General features: G+C 47.4%; 1 protein-coding gene across 1 annotated transcript in view; it reads left to right on the plus strand.

Annotated features, from left to right (window-relative positions):
* CD151 (CD151 molecule (Raph blood group)) overlaps nucleotides 1-17,906 on the plus strand; it is a 40,808-nt gene that overhangs the window by 20,393 nt on the left and 2,509 nt on the right. The window contains exons 3-8 of the mRNA XM_067295976.1: nucleotides 2,332-2,435; nucleotides 3,578-3,769; nucleotides 9,830-9,904; nucleotides 12,424-12,528; nucleotides 14,425-14,580; nucleotides 16,940-17,026. Coding sequence (XP_067152077.1) covers nucleotides 2,352-2,435; nucleotides 3,578-3,769; nucleotides 9,830-9,904; nucleotides 12,424-12,528; nucleotides 14,425-14,580; nucleotides 16,940-17,026 — 699 coding nt within the window. The 5' untranslated portion in view covers nucleotides 2,332-2,351. The remainder of the gene's footprint in view (nucleotides 1-2,331; nucleotides 2,436-3,577; nucleotides 3,770-9,829; nucleotides 9,905-12,423; nucleotides 12,529-14,424; nucleotides 14,581-16,939; nucleotides 17,027-17,906) is intronic.

Below are 17,906 nucleotides of genomic sequence, written 5' to 3' on the forward strand. Positions count from 1 at the left end.
AACATGGTAATTAATCTGAGCATCGCTGGTGTTTCTGATATTTTCTGAAGATCAGGAGTTATGCTCCTTGATATATGCCACCATCTCAGAGCTGCTCCCTTCTCCGGTGAAATGGCTTTCTGCTGCCAACTGTGCTGTCAGATGTTGTTCTAGAGAAAAATGTTTTCATGTGAAATTGGGCGAGGGGGTCAGGCATGGGTGGACTGCTGCTAGGATGAGCATGTTCTCACTCTTACATTCCTTGCTAGCCTTATTTATTAGTTTCTAAAACACTGGCCTGGCTGGGGTTTTGAGTAGGATGTAGTGAAAGAAAAGGAAATACCTCCCTGCAAATAAAATACAATTATGCTGCTGACTGAGCAGCTGCTGTTCCCAGACTTAATTCAGTAGCCAACTGGGATCTAAAGCCTGATGTTAGAAATGTAGCCACAAAGACGCTACTGACTGACAGACCCAACCTGGTAGCCACTAGATGTGACGGCCCGGGCGTGTGTACTCAGTGCTCTCAGATAGAGATCTAGTCTGAAGCACTTTTCTTGCTACAGGGTGTTTTGCAGGGGACTTTCCAAGGCAGAGGACTGTCTATCCTGCAAGGCAGGGTTGCAGGTGCAGTGGCTTTCCAGAGGAAGCTTGCACTACTTGTGAGAAGGAATTTCTCAATCTAAGCAAGCATGAGCTTGGCATCTCTGGAAAGGAGCAGAGGTTCCTTGCTTGCCTGCTTTCAGGGAAATCTTTGCTTCCGGAAAGCCTTTTGCTCTGATCTGGGCACAAGATGTTCAAAAGAGAGAAGGAAAGATGTTTGCATCATTCCCCACTGCCTGGGAGAGGATGAAGTGGATGATTTTTGAAGTGAAGCAGCTCCCAGAAAGGAAAAGGTTGTGAGGATTTGGTTACGCTTCTGCAGACCGCCACAAACAGCTGATGATCTGGGCAGTGCCTTTCACCTGTCTGTCCTGTCAGGCAGTGGTGAAATTTTTCTGAGAAATTCAGAACCTCTTCTAGCATAACATGGAGGCAGTGACGTTACACGGATTTGCACTAGCTGCAGGCCCACTTCTGAGAAACCAGTTCAAGAGTGTAGCAGATCTCTAACACTTTGCACTGGGAGTGATCCATAACACATATCCAGTTGCTTATGTATTTGCAGTGATTTTTTTATGCTGTCAGATCATTTGAAGCCAATGGTTATTATGTGTTTCTTCCTCCTAGTAGTTGAGACAACTACCCTAGGAAACAGAGCTGGCTGGTGAGAACTGCCATAAAAAATAAGCAGACAGTGTGAAGAAGAGAATCAATTACTCTGTCATGTTGCTGGGATTCAGAAGGGATAGGACATTTGGATGGATAACTGGTACATTCCCAGTTACAGCTGTAAGGATTAAAAATACCTAGAACTTAGTGATGGATCTATTTAAGGCAATTGTAACTAATGCCAGTGAGGAAAGAAAGTTCACTGGAGCCAAATTATTCTGTAAATGCCAAGGAGAGAGTTTCTGTTATCTCCTTCAGAAGCAGCAGGTATGGGCTGCAGGCAGGAGCCAGGTACTGGGATTTTCTGGAGCCCTGATCTGATGCCTGGTGTCAGGTCCTATGGCTGGAGTGGGCATGGTAAGGGTGGGGTGGCCATAGTTCAGTCTGAGTAGCAGCACCTGCTGGAGGGGCTTGTTTGGGATATAGGAAAGAACTCTAGGAAAACTTGGGATGATGCAAATCCTTTGAGTGAGACCGTGCTTGGAGAAGTCTGTTCTCTTTGTTTCTGGGCACTGAAGTTCCCTCAACCCTGAAACAAAACTGTTGTTGATCTGGATCTACAGTGCAACTGGGAACAGGTCTGGGATTTCATATATTTCAGTTTACATAGGAGGAAGTGAGCATGGGCTACACTGAAGTTTCCTCACAGTACTGATGATTGCAATTGCTAAAGCTCCAGCCAGGGGTTGCGGTAAGTGCTGTGCTCACACAAGGGTAGGTATGATCCCGCCACCACGAACATTAATCTAATGGAAAGTGAGTCTCCAGAAATGACAGCAGGATGAGAAGAGAGAAGGAGGATGAAGGCAGTATGGTAAGACCACATGCTGGTACCATCTGCCTCTCTTTCACACTGTATGAGGTCTCATGCTGTGTAGGTCACTCAGATGGATACAAGAGCTCTTAATCTAAGCACTGTCTAGCATCCCTGAAGTCACTTTAATGGCTTGCTCAGCGCGTTACTTCAGCAAAAGCTTGACGGTGTGCGCTCTTGCAAGAGGAGAGTAGTAACACAGCCCTTTTGGGAGAAGGGGTGTGATGACTGACTGGCTTCTAAAACTTCTTTATTTTTTTTTTCAGAAACTTGCTAAGCCGGAAAGATGCGTGAATATACTGAAAAGAAGGAAACATGTGGGACCATCTGTCTCAAGTACCTGCTTTTCATCTTCAACTTCTTTTTCTGGGTAAGGAGCTGCAGCCTTTTTCAGAGGCACATAGATAGCACTGCAGTTTTGGTGGCAAGGGCAGAAATCTTGGCCCTGATGAAGTAATTGGCAAAACGCTCTGACATTGGTGGGACCCAGATTTCATCCCATGGGCCAGCGCAAGTCACAAAAGCTGTGGCTTAACACGGTGGCCTCTAGCTGTTTATATGCTTTGGTACAAAGTATAGAAAATAACAGGAAGCCTGAAAAATTGCTGTCTTTCTGCTTTGTTTTTTCACATGGCTAGCATCTTCAGGAGGCCTGAGGACCCCACTACCCCTGTTATTCCTCTCAAAACAGCATGGGGAGTCCTGGCAGTGGACTGCGGACAGCTAGAGCAAGGATAGCAATCCACTGGGTCCACAGTAGAGCTTTCTAGAGTGGTGCTCTCTACCTGAAACTTACTGTTGCCAAAAGATTGTTTTTCCCTTTGCTGCCAGAGACAGAACATCGGAGCATCCAGGCTGGACTTTTACAGAGAACTGTCTGGAGCTCAGTAGAAGCTGGATAAAGTCCTCCAAAAATACAAGCCTTGTGAAGATGTGAGGGAACTGGTAGAAATCTAGTTGGCTCCTCCATGTTCATTCGCTGCAAGGATCAGTGTTTAACCAGCCAGGCTTTCTAGCTCCTTGACTGCTTTCTCCCCAGATGTATAGTCTAGGAAGGGGACACTGGGCATGGTTGTCCTTTAGCGGTGGTCAGTATTGCTCCTTGGCAAGCAGTGGGAAGCTTGCTGATGTAAAGCTGCTTTTTCACCCTGTGTTGCTAGGTAGCACGCCAGTGAATTTGGCATCTTTTCATATTTGCCCAGATAAGAGTGTGGCTATATTTGGGAAGGCTCAAGTCCAAGTACAAATTGCTGTGCGCGGGCAAATGCTCCAGCTAGCTTGCATCTCCTGCTGCCTGGGGTACAAAACTGGCCTTCTTGAAACCCTGCTCCTCCCAGTGCACTGGGGCCTGCTCTCGCTCCCAGTGAGGCTTCCAGGAGTCTTTCCTTTGGTCTGGATCAGCTTTGGTTCAGGTTGCAGAGCAGAGGCACATGCTGGTATCCCAGTCCTGCTGAACATGAGGAGGCTCCCACATCAGAAAACCCTCATTTGCTTGTCTCCTTCTTTACCCAGCTGGCTGGCGGGGCTGTGATGGCAGTGGGCACCTGGACCCTGGCTGAGAAGAGTGACTACATCAGCCTGCTCTCCTCCAGCACGTATTCGGCGACTGCCTATATTCTGGTTGTGGCAGGAGTAGTTGTCATGGTTACTGGCATCCTTGGTTGCTGTGCCACCTTCAAAGAGCGTCGGAATTTGCTAAGAGTGGTAAGTTTTGCTTGGTTGTTTTGTTTGGGTGGGGAGGGATCCCTCCTATTTTCTCTTGAACAATGCTGGGATGGAGGGGAACGTCTTGGTTGTGTTTTGCACCACAGACTTGCAGAATAGTTAGGGTTGGAAGGAACCTCTGGAGATCATCTGGTCCAACTCCCCTGCTCAGCCAAGGTCAGCTAGAGCAGGTTGCCCAGCACTGTGTCCAGTCAGGTTTTGAATATCTCCAAGGATGGAGACTCCACAACCTCTGTGAGCAACCTCTTCCAGTGTTCAACCACCCTCAGAGTTAAAAAGTGTTTTCTTATGTTCAGATGAAATTTCCTGTGTTTCAGTTTGTGCCCATTTCCGCTCACCCTGTCACCAACCTTCTTCACTTGTCCTAGAGCAAATACCACTAAGGCCTCCAGCTCTTAACACCAGTGCTGTCCTTGTCCTAGGCAGCAGGTCTAGTACAGAGCATTTCCTTCACCCACCCAAAGAATGTGCTTATTGCTGCACGGTTCAAAAGTACAAAGTAATACTAGTAATACCTGTATTATAGGCAGGAATGTCTTTTTGAAACTATTCAAAACAAAATCTTGTGGCTTTTTTCTCTTCCTCCTCCGCTCCCCCTAATCCCTTAGTCTCTTCTGGAAAATGAGAAGAAAAAGGAAAATAGAGGGAGACCTGTAAGAAAAGTGGCTTTTAATGACACTAGATTCAAACCAAATGAACACACTTTTTCACTGGCTTGTCAAAAAAAAAATCCAATTACTATTTTGTTTACTTGCAAAAAAAGGTTTTATTTTTGCTTTCACAAAAAAGGTCACATAGTTTTGATAAACTGCTGCTTTTTGTGTCCCTCCCTGTGTTACTTCCTCAGCAGCCTGCTCACCAACCTACACTAAAGTTTTTGACCAGCCCGAGGGTTTCTATTCCCCTTCCTCCTTCAGTCTGAAGCGTGGCAGCAGTCCTTCAAGTATCCGGTCTGCAGTAGTGAGTGCAGTGACTGAAATAATAATCGGTGGCTGTGTTTTCACACTAACAAAAAGGACACTTCAGTACCCCTTCAGCAGCTCCTTCAACTTTGCGAATCCTCATTCACCTCACTGTCCTATTTCCTCTCTTTTGTTCAGAGAGAGGTCCTGACACTTGTACCACCGCCTTGGAGGTCTAATATTTCTTGTGAAAAACAGAGTAGGGCCAACAGTGGAGAACAAAAAGTGGAGGACTTGCTCCCAAAGAGCACACTGTGCGTGCTTTGCTGGTGCTTGTTTCCTTAGACTCCTGGTGTGTAGCAGTCCATTTTAGCCTGGCTTCAGTTATTCTCCATGCTGCAGAGATCTCCCTTTGTCTTTTTCCCTCAGCCAGAAGCTACAGATGAAAATCCGGTGTGCAAATCTTTGTTATTCTGCCACAGCAAACCAATAATTGTCTCTTGGGAACAAAAGGTCGCTCTGTGTGCTTACACCCGGCGTCCTTTCAGAGTGGCTGGTTGCGACAGGCCTTTTGTCTCTCCTCGCTCGTGCTCTGCTTTGGTCGCTAGTGAGTAATCTGCACAAGAAATGCCGATGTGCCTGCCAGGGCTGAAGGGGCCTGCCGAGGGGCCTTTGCCAGCTCTGAGCTCAGACAGCAATCCTGACATCTTCGCAGTCAGTGCGCAGGGGGCTGTGCCAGCCTGTCCCAATTTCTCTCGGTACCAGAGACCCGTGTAAATACGGAAGTGAATGCTGTAACTGGCTTTCTCCTCTCTCCCCAGTGTCTCCCTGGTGCTTTCAAAAACCAATTGACAGTTATGGCTGTTGTTTGTAAAATGAGTGTCTTGTTTTTAGTTTTTGTTTGTTTTTCTGTTTAAGTCTCCGGAAGCTGTGATTTTTAGCTGCCTTGCTAGCTGCCTGGGAGTTTCAAGGGCCCACTCTGAGGCTTTTCTCTGTATTTCGTTGCTGATCACTCTTAGCTGTGCCGCTTACATGTCATTGCTTGTTTCTTTGTGTACCTCCTTAGCCAGGTGATACACTGAGACTTGGGCAGCAGATGCTGCCCCATAGCCAGGGAGTTCAGGGAGATGTGCTCTGTGAGCAGGGATGGCAGTGGAAATGCAGCCTGGCTGGCTGCGATGCTGCAGTCCGGCTCCGCTGGTGGAGCTCGTCAGTCAGGTCCTGGCAGAGGCGGCAGCGATCTTCAGTCCTGCTCAAACTTAAGCTCAGGTGCGGAAGCTGCGGCACTGCTCTCTGGGGGGCTGTTTCGGCAGTCTTTCTTGGGCAAAAGCCAGGAGGCATGGATTAGGCTCTTGTCCTCTTCAGTGCACTGTTACCATGCTGACTGCCAGAGCGGGTGCGATATAAAGCTGCCGCTGGGGCATTTCTCCTATGCCAGGAAGAATCTAGTTAAGACTCTTCTGGACTGGACCTGAACTACTCCTGTCTCACTTTTTGCTGAATTGCAGAGGCAAGAAGAGTGTAACAGAACACTGGGGAACAAAACCTGCATGGCCATCCCAACCCAGCTCTTTACAAGCTTGTAAACCACTGCCTGTATCATGTTCCAGTCAAGATACGCTCTTTCATACACAAAAGTATGCAAGCGGGAGTCCCAGGAAAGGACCTACCAGATGGAAGAGCTCTCATGTAAAGGAAGCAGCTGGCTTTCTTCAGGCTTGGCCCCTCACACTGCTGCTTTTATTTAGTTACCTTGGATAGGGAAAAGGGGAACATGCATTGATATGATTTGTGCTCCTGCAGCATTTAGGCTTGGCATCTTCTCAGCTAAGTGAGACTGCTGACTTAGAAGTATAGTTGCTTATATGTTCCTTCTGCAGGCAATGGAAGGATCTCTTTAGAAAGTAATTTGGATTGTCGGTGGATTGAATCATTCTTTGACTTATTCAGAAGAAACATGCTTGTTGCTTCACTCGAACACTTGAAGCTGGATAGAAGAAATCTTTGCCCTCTATGTCTTGGGATACACCATGCAGGCCTGACTCTGGCTTGGAGCCAGAGTAGGAGTAAATTTTGCCCAGAGACCACCCACCTTCCAGAGAGTCTCCTACAGGTCTTTGGGTGATCCCATGTTTCTTGCTGGTTTCCCAGTCTTTTGGGAAGTGAGTGTGGCATGTCCCTGCAGCTCCCAGCAGGAGCTGGCATACTTTTTCCTGAGCAGACCTCTGTAAAAAGGCCCTGTAACTCTTGGTGAAGAGCAATGAGAATATCCCACTTTTGTGCCGTGTGTGTCCAGAGTGAAAGCTGCCTCTCCCCTGTGTCGGCATGAAGTGGTGCAACAGATACTTGAAAGGGACGCTGAGGCCCAGAGGGAGAGGTGAGGCTGCGATAAGGATAATGATAACGATGTGGCATATCAGCATAGACTGGTTGGATGCATGGGCGGCAGACGCAGCAACCTCCCGTGCAAGGTATATAGGGGGGCCTTGTGACTCGAATTTTCTAAGGCCTGCTGGGTATGGGTTCGTTTCTTTCCACCATAAGCCAGCAGAATGAGCTGAGCTGTGGTGACACAGCTCATCTCCACCTGAATGCCTCTGACATGACAACAGAGTACCCAGTTGCAGGGGAAAATAAATGAAAGAAACTTTCCAGTTCATTGGTTGTTTTCAGCATCCTGCCGCCCTCCTTCCCCCTCCTTCCCAGAAGAATGATGTCAGAGCAATAGGGCATAACTAGGTTCCCACAAAAGAAAGCCAGTCTTTGTGTAAAAAGTGCTGGTCCTTTCTTGCCCCTTTGAACGTCCTATGAGTGTTGGGACCAGCCTTTAGCTCTCCAGCCCTCCACTGGGTGACTCATTCCCATGGTATGAATGGGCACCTTGTACAGGCGTATGCAGACACTTCCAGTGCTCAGCCGTCTCGGGGGAGAGTGTGGGGCTGGGGAGTGAATGCCTGAGATTGTGCACTCAGATTAAAGCCCAGCCTACAGATAAAACCCAGCTGTCCATCCTTTGCAGCTGCTGAATCCCAGCAGGGGTGGAAGAGGAAACCTGAGTTCTGCATGTGTCAGTGTTGTTTTACTCCTGCAAAGGGGCTTGGAAATACCTGTGGCGACCGGGCAAAGAAGGGAGCACAGCAGGGAATGTAACGCTAGGGTAACAAAAGGCATCTGTGCTATTTAGGCCGACTTGCTCTGTACAGGTCTTTGCTGTTCCTGTGTGTGTCAGGGAGAGACAGTTTGAAGTCTAGCTACATTTATTGGAACCTGTTTGCTTCTTCCTTTGATAACAGCATTTCCTAGGCTCAGGGGAAAAATAGAAAATAGGCTGGTGAATAGCACAGAGCTGGTGTGTGTTTGTGTGTGTGAAAGGTGGGGGGAAGATCTGTAAGTCGGAGGGTCTCGCAGAACAGAGACATGTTGTTCTGTCCTTGGCAGGATAACTCTTACAGGCACTTTGCACAAGGTCTTTCCAGTTCCTGTTCTTGTTATAGCTGGAACTGGTGTCCCTTCAGCTTGTGAACATTTAATTCATCTGCAAAGAAGTAAAATCTAGTAGCAATTGTAGAACAACCTGAGTCTGTAAAGGAACATGGCTGACCAGGAGCGAAGCAAGGCGAGGGCTCTGTGTTAGGGTGGGGGATCTCTCTGGGAAGCTCTCTGTGACCCTGAGGAGGAAGCAGCCACGTCACGGTCAGAACTGACCTACCTGATGAGCATTAGCAGAGAGGTTCAGTTGGAATGAGCACAAAGCTCAAACTCCTTTCGTCCCTACAGGTGGTCTCCTGAGGTTGTTGTGAGGCTCTGTGATGGGGCAGGGCATGGGGACGAACCTGCATTTTGAATGATATAGGTAGATCTATGATGAGGCTGAAATTTGGCTTTTTTCTTTCCATTTTGATGGACTAGAGAGTGAACTGACTGTAGCCGCTGAGAGTGCCCTGACAAAGGGGAATGGCTGCTAAGGCAGGACAAATATCCTAGAACCATTTGTGAGGGAGCATGGAAGAGAGTTTGTAGGTACGTGGCACCTAGTACTGCTGCCAGCCCTCAGGAACTGATGTTTAGTAGTTTTATTGGCATTAAAGCACTTCAATGAAAATAATCCATTAAATATTTTTTACAGATGGGAAAAATGGGGCATGGAGGGGTGAAGTGACTTGCCAGTGTCATTGAAGAGGTCAGTGGCAGAGCTACATAAAATCTGTATTTTCAGAGTCACGATCTAGTGCTCTGTCTCCAGACCTGCCCAGTCCTCTTAGTCCCATACAGATGTTCCTCCTCATCTGTTTGGCTTCCCTCCTTGTCTGTGCGTAGGTAAAATCCTCCCAAACCTTGCTAGTTTTCTGCACTGTCCATCTGGTTCTCCTTGTGGTAAGCAGGGCACATCCCATTTCCTGTCATCAAGTCCTTTTTAAGAAATACCAGCGTTCTCCTCTTAGTCCTGTCTTCTCACTTTGGTTCTAAGATACTGAGCTTTTCCTTCTAGATCCCAGTTCAGCAGAACAAATACTCGGAGTCCTGAGGGTAACTCTGTTCTAAAATTCATTGCTGAGTCCTGTTTTTGAGTTCTACAGAAGTCACTGGGAACATAAATCCATGCTGTAAGTTTGTGCTTAATTGGTCTGTTATATCCTGAGTGAAACAGGCCCTTTGTTGCTTTATTAAATCATTATTATAACATTAATTTCTCCTTAGCAACTGCGAAAAGCCTTAAACAATATCAAAACAAGCAAAAGTTTTAAAAAGAAAAAAAAAGATTTTTTTAAATTTGATATCAGAAATAGATATTTTCTGTGATACTGAGTGTACTCATCAGGTTATTCACCAAACACTCTCTGTTGTCCTCTGATCTTATCTCAGTTGCCTACACTTTTCCATTCTCTATGTCCCTCTGGTTGTGTGAGTTAAACTCACACTTGTTGCTGCTTATCTTCAGTTTTCCTGCATTATTTTTCCTGCGAGATTGTTCCTTCCTACCCTAGTGAGGTCCTAATCCCAACCCCAGACTTTAAGCGCTCCTGCAGAAAAGCATCAACACAGACGGGTTCATGCATTTCACCAGGCAATGTGAAGCTTGCTCCCAGCATCTCCCCACATTCTGCTCTAATGTCCTGCATTTCCCATTATTTTACAGTACTTCATATTGTTGCTGTGCATCTTCCTCCTTGAGATCATTGCTGGAATCCTGGCCTATATCTATTACCAGCAGGTGAGTAGACATTCGTACTAGAGGCTCAAACCAGGGAGAGAGAAAACAGCTGGTTATCCCATTTCTGCTCAGAAATGTTGGAGTCTTGGGACCCAGGGTCTGGTTGAGGCTCATTTCTACGTCTCTGTACTCACTTCCCTGAATATAAAAAAGACCTTGGATTATTTGCTGGTTTTGATAAAATGTTAGTGGTTACACTTAGGAGGCAGATGCTGCTCAGCGCCTTCTTGTAGTTCACCTTTGCCCCCTGTTTTTCTGCAGAGCCTTGTGGGAGAGAACTGTCGAGGCTGTGTAGACCTAGGAACTTCCTAATGCCCTACAAGGCGTCATGCAAGCAACTGAAATCTTATTAGTGCCACCTATTATATTCAGGACATGGAAACAGTCCCCTGCTGCATCCAGCAAGCCAGCTGCCATACTCCTGAACTGGCAAAGATGATAAACGGTCCAGCTGAGAGGTCGGGTCCTTTCAGGTCCAGAAGTTTTTGAGAGCTTTACGTAACTAGCCCAGCTGAGGGCCTGGAGAACAGCATAGGCTCTGAACAGCTGCAGTCTTAACTTGGCACCTGCTGCAGCCGCAGGGAGCAGGAGCTTCAGTCACTGCTTTGTTTTTAAACGGAGTTTAGCCACCAAGATGCAAACAGCCTGGGAAGTTGCCCTTGTGTCTGGAAATCGACTGGAAAGGGCAAACCAGGATTGTTGTCAAGTGGCTGCCTGAAAATCAGCTGGACATGCCATCTTGTTGGCTTCACTGTCTGGTTTCTTTGCTGCTCCTTTTATCTTGGGGCTTCTGTGCTTTGCCTCGTTAAGATGTGCACTGGCAGTTTGAGCCAAAGAGCTATGTTTGTTTGTACCAAGAGGAATCAGTGGCAGGAGTGTTCATATTTAATGGGGAAAGATCAATCCTGGGAGCGTGGCAGGAAGCCAAGGTCCATCTGTGCAAAGACCAAGTTCATATGTGACAATGAATGAAGAGGGGGTGTCCCTCAGGTTGAAGCAGGGGGTGGCACGTTCAGAGCTGCAGCCTTAGAGTGCTTTGCATCACCTGAGGCATCTGATCAATAGCTGCGCTTTCCCCTTGCCCTCTGCCTGACAGAAATCCCCCTTCTTTCCTGGGTGCAGGCTGCTTGCTCTGTTTGCCACTGGTTTTATTTCTGCCCTTGCTTTGGTGTCCAAGGCTTGTGTGTGTGTGCCTAAACTCTGTGTTTCTTTTGCTGTCTCTATTCCATGCTGCAGTTCTTCCCCGTGAGCCCGCAGGTAACTGCTTTTCTCCCAAGTAATAATTCTGCTAATGGACTCTCCTCTTTATTTGCCTTTGGTGCTTTCCAGCTGCCGAACCTTTTCCTTTCTCTTTATTACACTAAGTCCTTTGCACTTCTGTAGAGCTTCCCAGACCAGGATCTCAAAGCATTTTGCAAATGTTAATGAATGAAGCCTCACATCATCTCTGTGAGGTAGGTGTTGTCCCCATTTGACACATGGGGTTGGAAAAAAAAACAAGGTTTCAAAGGGAAGATAAACAACAGACTGTATTTCATCCAGTTCAGCATAACAAAATGATTTATTCCTTACTGTGAAGAAATAAAGATGTATAGAGAAAATGTCCACCTGATTCATTCAATGACACCATCTAAAAGGCATGATGACATTGTTTATTGGTATAGAAAACTTAGGATTTCAGATGTGTCGGACTAAAGCACTGTTGCTATATGAACCAGGATGACAAAAAGAGATGCAGATCTTAGGTACTTTCTGGCTGCCACAGGGGTGGGTGAAAAGAATTCAGGCATATTAAAAGAGCCTCCATAGGAGAGAAAAACGTTTGAAACCAGTTGCCTGAGCTTGCCAGTGGTTTATGGTAGGAGTGTTTTCAGGACTGATACACTTGCAAAATCAGACTCCTCCCTCTGGCCTTACAAATGTGTCACTGATATCAGAAAGGCCTTTGAATGCGCAGTTTGCAGTACTCTTACGGTCGCACCCTTTTTCCCCTCCTGCTGATGTTGATACAGGAGCTATTCAAACTACACAGCCTCAGTGCAGTATGCCCAGGACGCTGATTTCCTCTTGCTCCTGGATAGACTGCTTTGGCTGTGATCTGCTGTCACAGGCTTCAGAGTCATAATCCTGCCTGTGGTCTCGTAGTCCTATTCATATTTTAAGCAGGCACAATCTTCTATATTCTATTCTGAGCCAGGCAGGTCTTGGCAGGTCCCATATGCAGGGCTGGGACCCTTACAGTGATGTGTAGCACAAGCTTGAAATTTAGCCCAGAGGCACCTCTTTCCACTTATTAAAATGGGAGCATGATCTTTGATCAATTGGAAATAAGCTCGTGTGCTTCCTGGAAACCAATCCAATCCAACCTTGGAGGGTGAGCTTGAAGGAAGCTGTAGCTTCACTAGGCTTTGTGCTCTCCTCCTGGAGTAAATGTGATGAAATGTATGAAGGGCATTGGGTCACTCTGAGGGGAGGTGGGTTCGCCTCATGATTTTGTCCCACCTGTCTCTTCCATTCAGCTAAGCATGGAGCTGAAGCAAAACTTGAAGAACACCATGACCCAGAAGTACCAGAAAGAGGGAGAAGAGAGTGTTACCAATGCCGTAGATAAACTGCAGCAGAAGGTAGGTGTCTCGAGAGGTAGGGAGAATGAATGCAATAGCAGGGCTTAAAAACAAACAAACAAACAAAAGGCATCATGGGCTCTTGTATCAAAGATGCAGATGTTTCACAGCTTCCCCTGATTCAAGACAGGCTGGGTGGGGTGCAGGGCCTGGGCCGTGCTACCAGCAGAGCTGCGCGTTGTGATCTCTGAACTGGAGCCGCAGTAGGGCAGGGGACACTGATTGCTCCCAGAGTGAACTGGAGCTGCCCAGTCGCTCTGACAGCTGCTTCTGTTTCCAACATTAAAGCTGTGGAGGAATGGCTGACATCTTTCATTAAACTCCTCAGTACCCCAGAGAGAAAGATGTAATGAAAGAAGAGCCTTCCTGCTGCTGTTGCTAGCTGTGCCCGACAGCTCCGAGGTGGTTCAGTTAGGGCTGCCACCGTTCTGATGGGCTTTCTCACAGCAAAGACCCTTGCTCACAGGCATAGGTCCAGCACTTTCAAAGCATGGGGCTGTCTGTGCACGTACTGCCCTGCTACCAGGTGCTTGTGCAGTGGGTGTAGTCAGGTTCCCATCAGTCTGAGGGGAAAAGCCTAGACAAATGCAGCACTTTCACAAAATTCACCTCGTGGGGAGAAGGCAAGCCAGTCTGCGCAGGGGCCTGTGACTGTTCTGATGGAAGTAATAAAGCAGTGCAGATCCTTGGCTGCTCTCGACAGCTTCATAATCTCAGCAAGTTCAGATGACAAGGACCTGCTGGCTGTCCCTGCTCATGAAGAGTACCCTCTGTTTTGGTATGAATTTACCTCCTTCCAACAGTATCCTGCTGTTTAGTGTGCTCATTATTACTATGATGCATGAACATAAGTAATGTGGAGACACTGGTATTCTAGGGAACATTATATTGGGTGAAAGCTTCAATCCCACCTCTGCTGAGAATTAATCATTTAGTTTCCCCCTTTCCCTGCTTTGACCTGGTCCCTCTCAGGTCCCTATCCAGCTGCCAGTAGCATGGTGAGGCACGAGTGTTTTTGTTCTCAGCTTTAGTTTTTGAGGTGCTGGATCCACAGAACTTTATGACTGTTGTGGGGTTTGGTCCACAGTGTACAATGACCGGTTTTCAGCCATTAAAGTGCAGTTGTTCGTGAAAGAATAATAATAACTAATGATTAATACAGTGTTGTCCCTTTGCGGGCCTCAGAACCTGGGCTAAACCTGCGTATTGCCTCTTGCTGGGCAGAGATCAACCCCAGTTAGACAATGTACAGAAGAAGTTAGAAAAACTCATGTAGAGGGAGATCTGAAAAATTACTTGACAAACTTTGTGACAGGGGCAGGAACTGGCTCCTGCCCTCCTGGCAGAGTAGCCGTGGGCTGACTGGGGAAGGCAGAGGGAGCAGGGTGCAGTGTTACACCATGAGACATGAGTTTTGTTCTCAGGTGTGAGGTGAAAGACAGAAACCTTTGTTAGGATCCATACAGGGAAGGGAAAAAAAGCAAAAACAAAACATGTTGCCAGTTCCAGCCCCTTGCTTGGCCCCAGGGTATGCTGAACAGCAGCATTACTTTCAGTGACTGGTAATTAAATTCACAGTCTTATCACCATTAGCACTCTCCAGTCCTGGGGTTAAGAGCAGAGGTAGCTGCAGGCGATCTCTGGTTGCGGTCCATCCCAGCAGTAACTAGGGGCCATGGCAGCTGAAAGGTGGATGATGCTGATATTTAATGGCCCTATTTAGGACTCTTAACAAAAAGGTCACTAATGAAGGTAGTAGCCTAAAGAAATCCAGGCCAGTGAGATAGCTGGAGTCTCTGCAAAGGAGGAGGAAGCCCAGCATGTGCTGCAGGGAGGCTGGAGGGGGAAGGCGGTTGCAGTGCTTGCAAGCTCAGCCTGTAATCTGTGTTCATCCAGTTCAAGTGCTGCGGGAGCAACAACTACACAGACTGGACTGACAGCCTGTGGATCAGATCTCCGGAGGCCAATGGACGGAAGGTCCCAGACAGCTGCTGTAAGACTATAACCGACCTATGTGGCCGAAGAGACCATCCTTCCAACATCTACAAGGAGGTAAAGAGCAGAAGAGTTTCAGAGCCTCCTGGTTGTGAAGTGTATAAAGGAGGTGTTGGATCAATGCTGCAAGCTGTTGGTAGGCTCCAAAGTCAGCAGGAGTCTTTAGAAAGCAGAATTTGTTTCTGTAGTTTAGCATCCAGCCTTTAAGGATAAATTATAACAGCTTCAAGGAAGACAAAAAGAGGAGGTATTTAACTCTTTACAGCCAGGAGTCAGGGTGTCTGGACTCTCGCATGTAGGTTGCTATTACAGAGGTGTGTAATTGCGACTGCCAATGTGTGTGGGATCAGACAACGCCCAGTCAATACAGTATGGAATAAATTGGCAGTGCTTTGCAGGAGGGACCATGGATTGGGCAAGGAGGGTATTTCAAATCCATCTTGAGACTGCTCTTGGCTTTTGCAGGGAACCTGATTGTGGGAGAGGGTTGCAAAGCCAGTAAAAAAGAGGCTTCAGCAAGAGGGGAAGACAGTAGGAGTATTTTCTACAGCTTTTTATTGTTTTATATGTATATATAGATAAAAATAATAGATTATATTTGTTATTATAGGGTATGCTGGTGATAGAGGAAAGTGTGGGAGGTGGTCACTTCTAGCAGAAGACTTGAGTTTGAGCCCTACATGTGGCACGGTTCCAGTCATTGAAATTACTCTGCAAGGTGCAAATGAAGTTCCTTCTGGTCTCCTTTTTCTAGTTCTTGGTACCTCTGACAGTTAAGGAGGGCTGTGAATGAAGAGGTGACCCCTTTAAAGCAGATATTTATTCTCACAGAGTACGTACTTTCTGCAGGACTCAGAAGAGCATTAGATAGTTTTAGGAGTGTGAATAACATTTGCCATTAGGTCAAGCAGCTCAAACAGATACAAAGGAATCCAGCCCTCTAGCCTTGTGACATGAACAGGGAGATGAAGCCAAGTCTTTCTGATCTATCAAAGCCTCATCTTAAGTCCAGCTGCTTAGCTGGGTTTTGCCCTTTGGAAAAAAGGCTTTCCCATGAGGTTTGTGTCTTCCAGGCTAGACCCAACAAGGAGGTGCAGAAAAGCATCCAAGGGCCGATGAGGTGTCCCTGGGAGTGCAAACCTGCAACCAGCTGAGTGGTAGAGCTGGCTCTTCCCTTCCTCTGTCTGTGCTGTATAAAACTGGAGGCAGCTGCCCAGTTGGATTATTAAGAGAGCCCCTCTAAGTTGCCAGACGTGGCGGGTTAGCTCTAGAGGAGAGAAAGCTGCAAGGGGTGGCTTGGATCTAAGTAAGAGCAGAGTTCAGAAAGGATGTTAGTGGCTTTGGGGGGGAAAAAAACAAATCAGGTCAGGGAAGAGTAATAACTACTTCAGATCAGGGCAACTGGGGCTGACTAAACTCTAACCCAGGCATGGGAAAAGTGAAACCGTTACCATTCCTCCCGGAAGGGCTGCGTTCTCACTCCTTCCCTCTGCCCCTGTGTGTGTAGGTTTCTGTGTTCACTGTAAACTCTCTGGGGCAGGAAGGCCCCCAGCACCCTTGGGGCGCTGCTGTAGCCTACACAATAAATCCCCCCGATGTTACCATGGAAAAGCTGCCTCACTAGATTGAATGGTTTAATTATTTAAAGGCAATTCTAAAAAACAGCGAATGGTCTTACTGATTTCTTTTTGCCTTATGACGACAAAAACTTGGCAGAACTAAGTGGGGAGGGAAGGGTCACGTTGCCAGCCAAGGGTGTAATTGCAAGAGAGAGGCAGGCAGAGCCTGGCTTTTCAGGCCCACACTGAAACTCATTGCTCTCAAAAATAGCAGTGGGAGGAATTTGGCCTTAAAGGGCTCCCGTCAGATGAAAGGTCTCAGTACTGGATCCTCTCAGCAGCATTTCCTCAGCCTTTTGGCCTGACTGGAGTAAACACCCACTCCAGGCATGTGCTAGGTAATGAACGAGGGGACCCTTCTCCACATATCTCGGAGAAAAATGACGTGCTCCCTCCACCGCTCCTTGGCTGTTGCTGCAATTCAACATGGCCAGAGGCAGCAGTGCTGTTTCTGCCTCACCTGCTCTGTCAGCCCAGCTGGCTGCAGGACTGTTGCTGGGACCTGCTCTTCTTCCGCATTCCTCCTCCCAGCTAGCAGCCTTCTGGGGTCTGTTTGGGAGTTCCTGAGCAGTCCTGCAGGTGACTGTTTTAAGTGGTCTGTAGTAGGTCTAGGGCCATACAAAACATTTTGCAGTTTACATCACCTCTTTAGCTTTTTCAGTGATGTTGGAGGAGACGATGCTCACAGACTGCTTTTTATAGCATGGCTTTCAAAGCTTGCAATGTTGTCCTGAGCAAGAGACAAGCAGTTAAAATGAAGCTGATTCCATGCCTGTCCCTCCCATCTCTTCCCACAGAATGGCTGCATTACCAAGCTGGAAAACTTCATTCAAGAGCATCTGAAGATTATCGGGGCAGTGGGGATCAGCATTGCTTGTGTGCAGGTAAAAGGACTGACTGGAGTTTTGGGGGCACTGGGCAGAGGTTAAAGGAACCCCGGAGCTGAGGAATGGAAAAGATCAGACTTTCCCCTGACTTAGGAGGAGAAGCTGCCGGGTACTTCAGGAATCCCAAGATTTGCTAGCTCCAAAGCAAGAGCCTTTTATGGGCTTTTAAGCCCCTTTTAAGAGCCTCTTTTATGGGTCTGTAAAACTTTGCCTCTGTCGAAGGAATGGGGAGAACAAACCGCAGTGCAGCCAGCCATGGGAGAGACGGGTGTCCACCCCTGTGCTGCTTGCAAGGGAGTGCGACCCATGGCTGGGTGTTTTGCAGCCTGAGGGAGACCTCTTGTGGGGATGTGCCATGATTGCCTGCGTAGCTAAGGAGATACAGCCAGTCTGGAAGATTTTCCTAGCCCAGATTATTAGTGATGTTTAAAATACTCCAGGATTTCTCCTTTCTCTTTGTCGTGTTGAGGAGCAGCACTGTGGTTCTGCAAATAATTTGTGAGAGGGAGATAAGTAAAAAGGATATGGATTCCCCTCCACTCCATTTTAGAGGGGAAGAGGCAGGATATTCTCTCCTTCCCGTTGCAGATGTCTCTGGGAGTTCCTCATTTTCCCCTTCTTCCTGGCAAGCAGCCAAATCACATCCCAGAGAAGTTGCTCATGGTTAGTTATGAGGATTAGCACAGATTATGTTCTCTCCTGCTGTTCATTGCAAGCTGGAGTGCAGTATCCCCAGGCGGTAGCTAGTTGCCGCTACAGTCTGCATCCAGCTGGTAACTGGCAAGCTGCTGCCTCCCCACCGTTCTGCGTCCATGCTACCCCTTCACCTCCCTGGCCTCCTGCAAGCAGCTGCTGTGAGCTCTGAGGGGCTGCTTTC

This window comes from Apteryx mantelli, chromosome 4 (genome assembly GCF_036417845.1).
Source record: "Apteryx mantelli isolate bAptMan1 chromosome 4, bAptMan1.hap1, whole genome shotgun sequence".
NCBI classification, from domain to species: Eukaryota; Metazoa; Chordata; class Aves; order Apterygiformes; family Apterygidae; genus Apteryx; species Apteryx mantelli.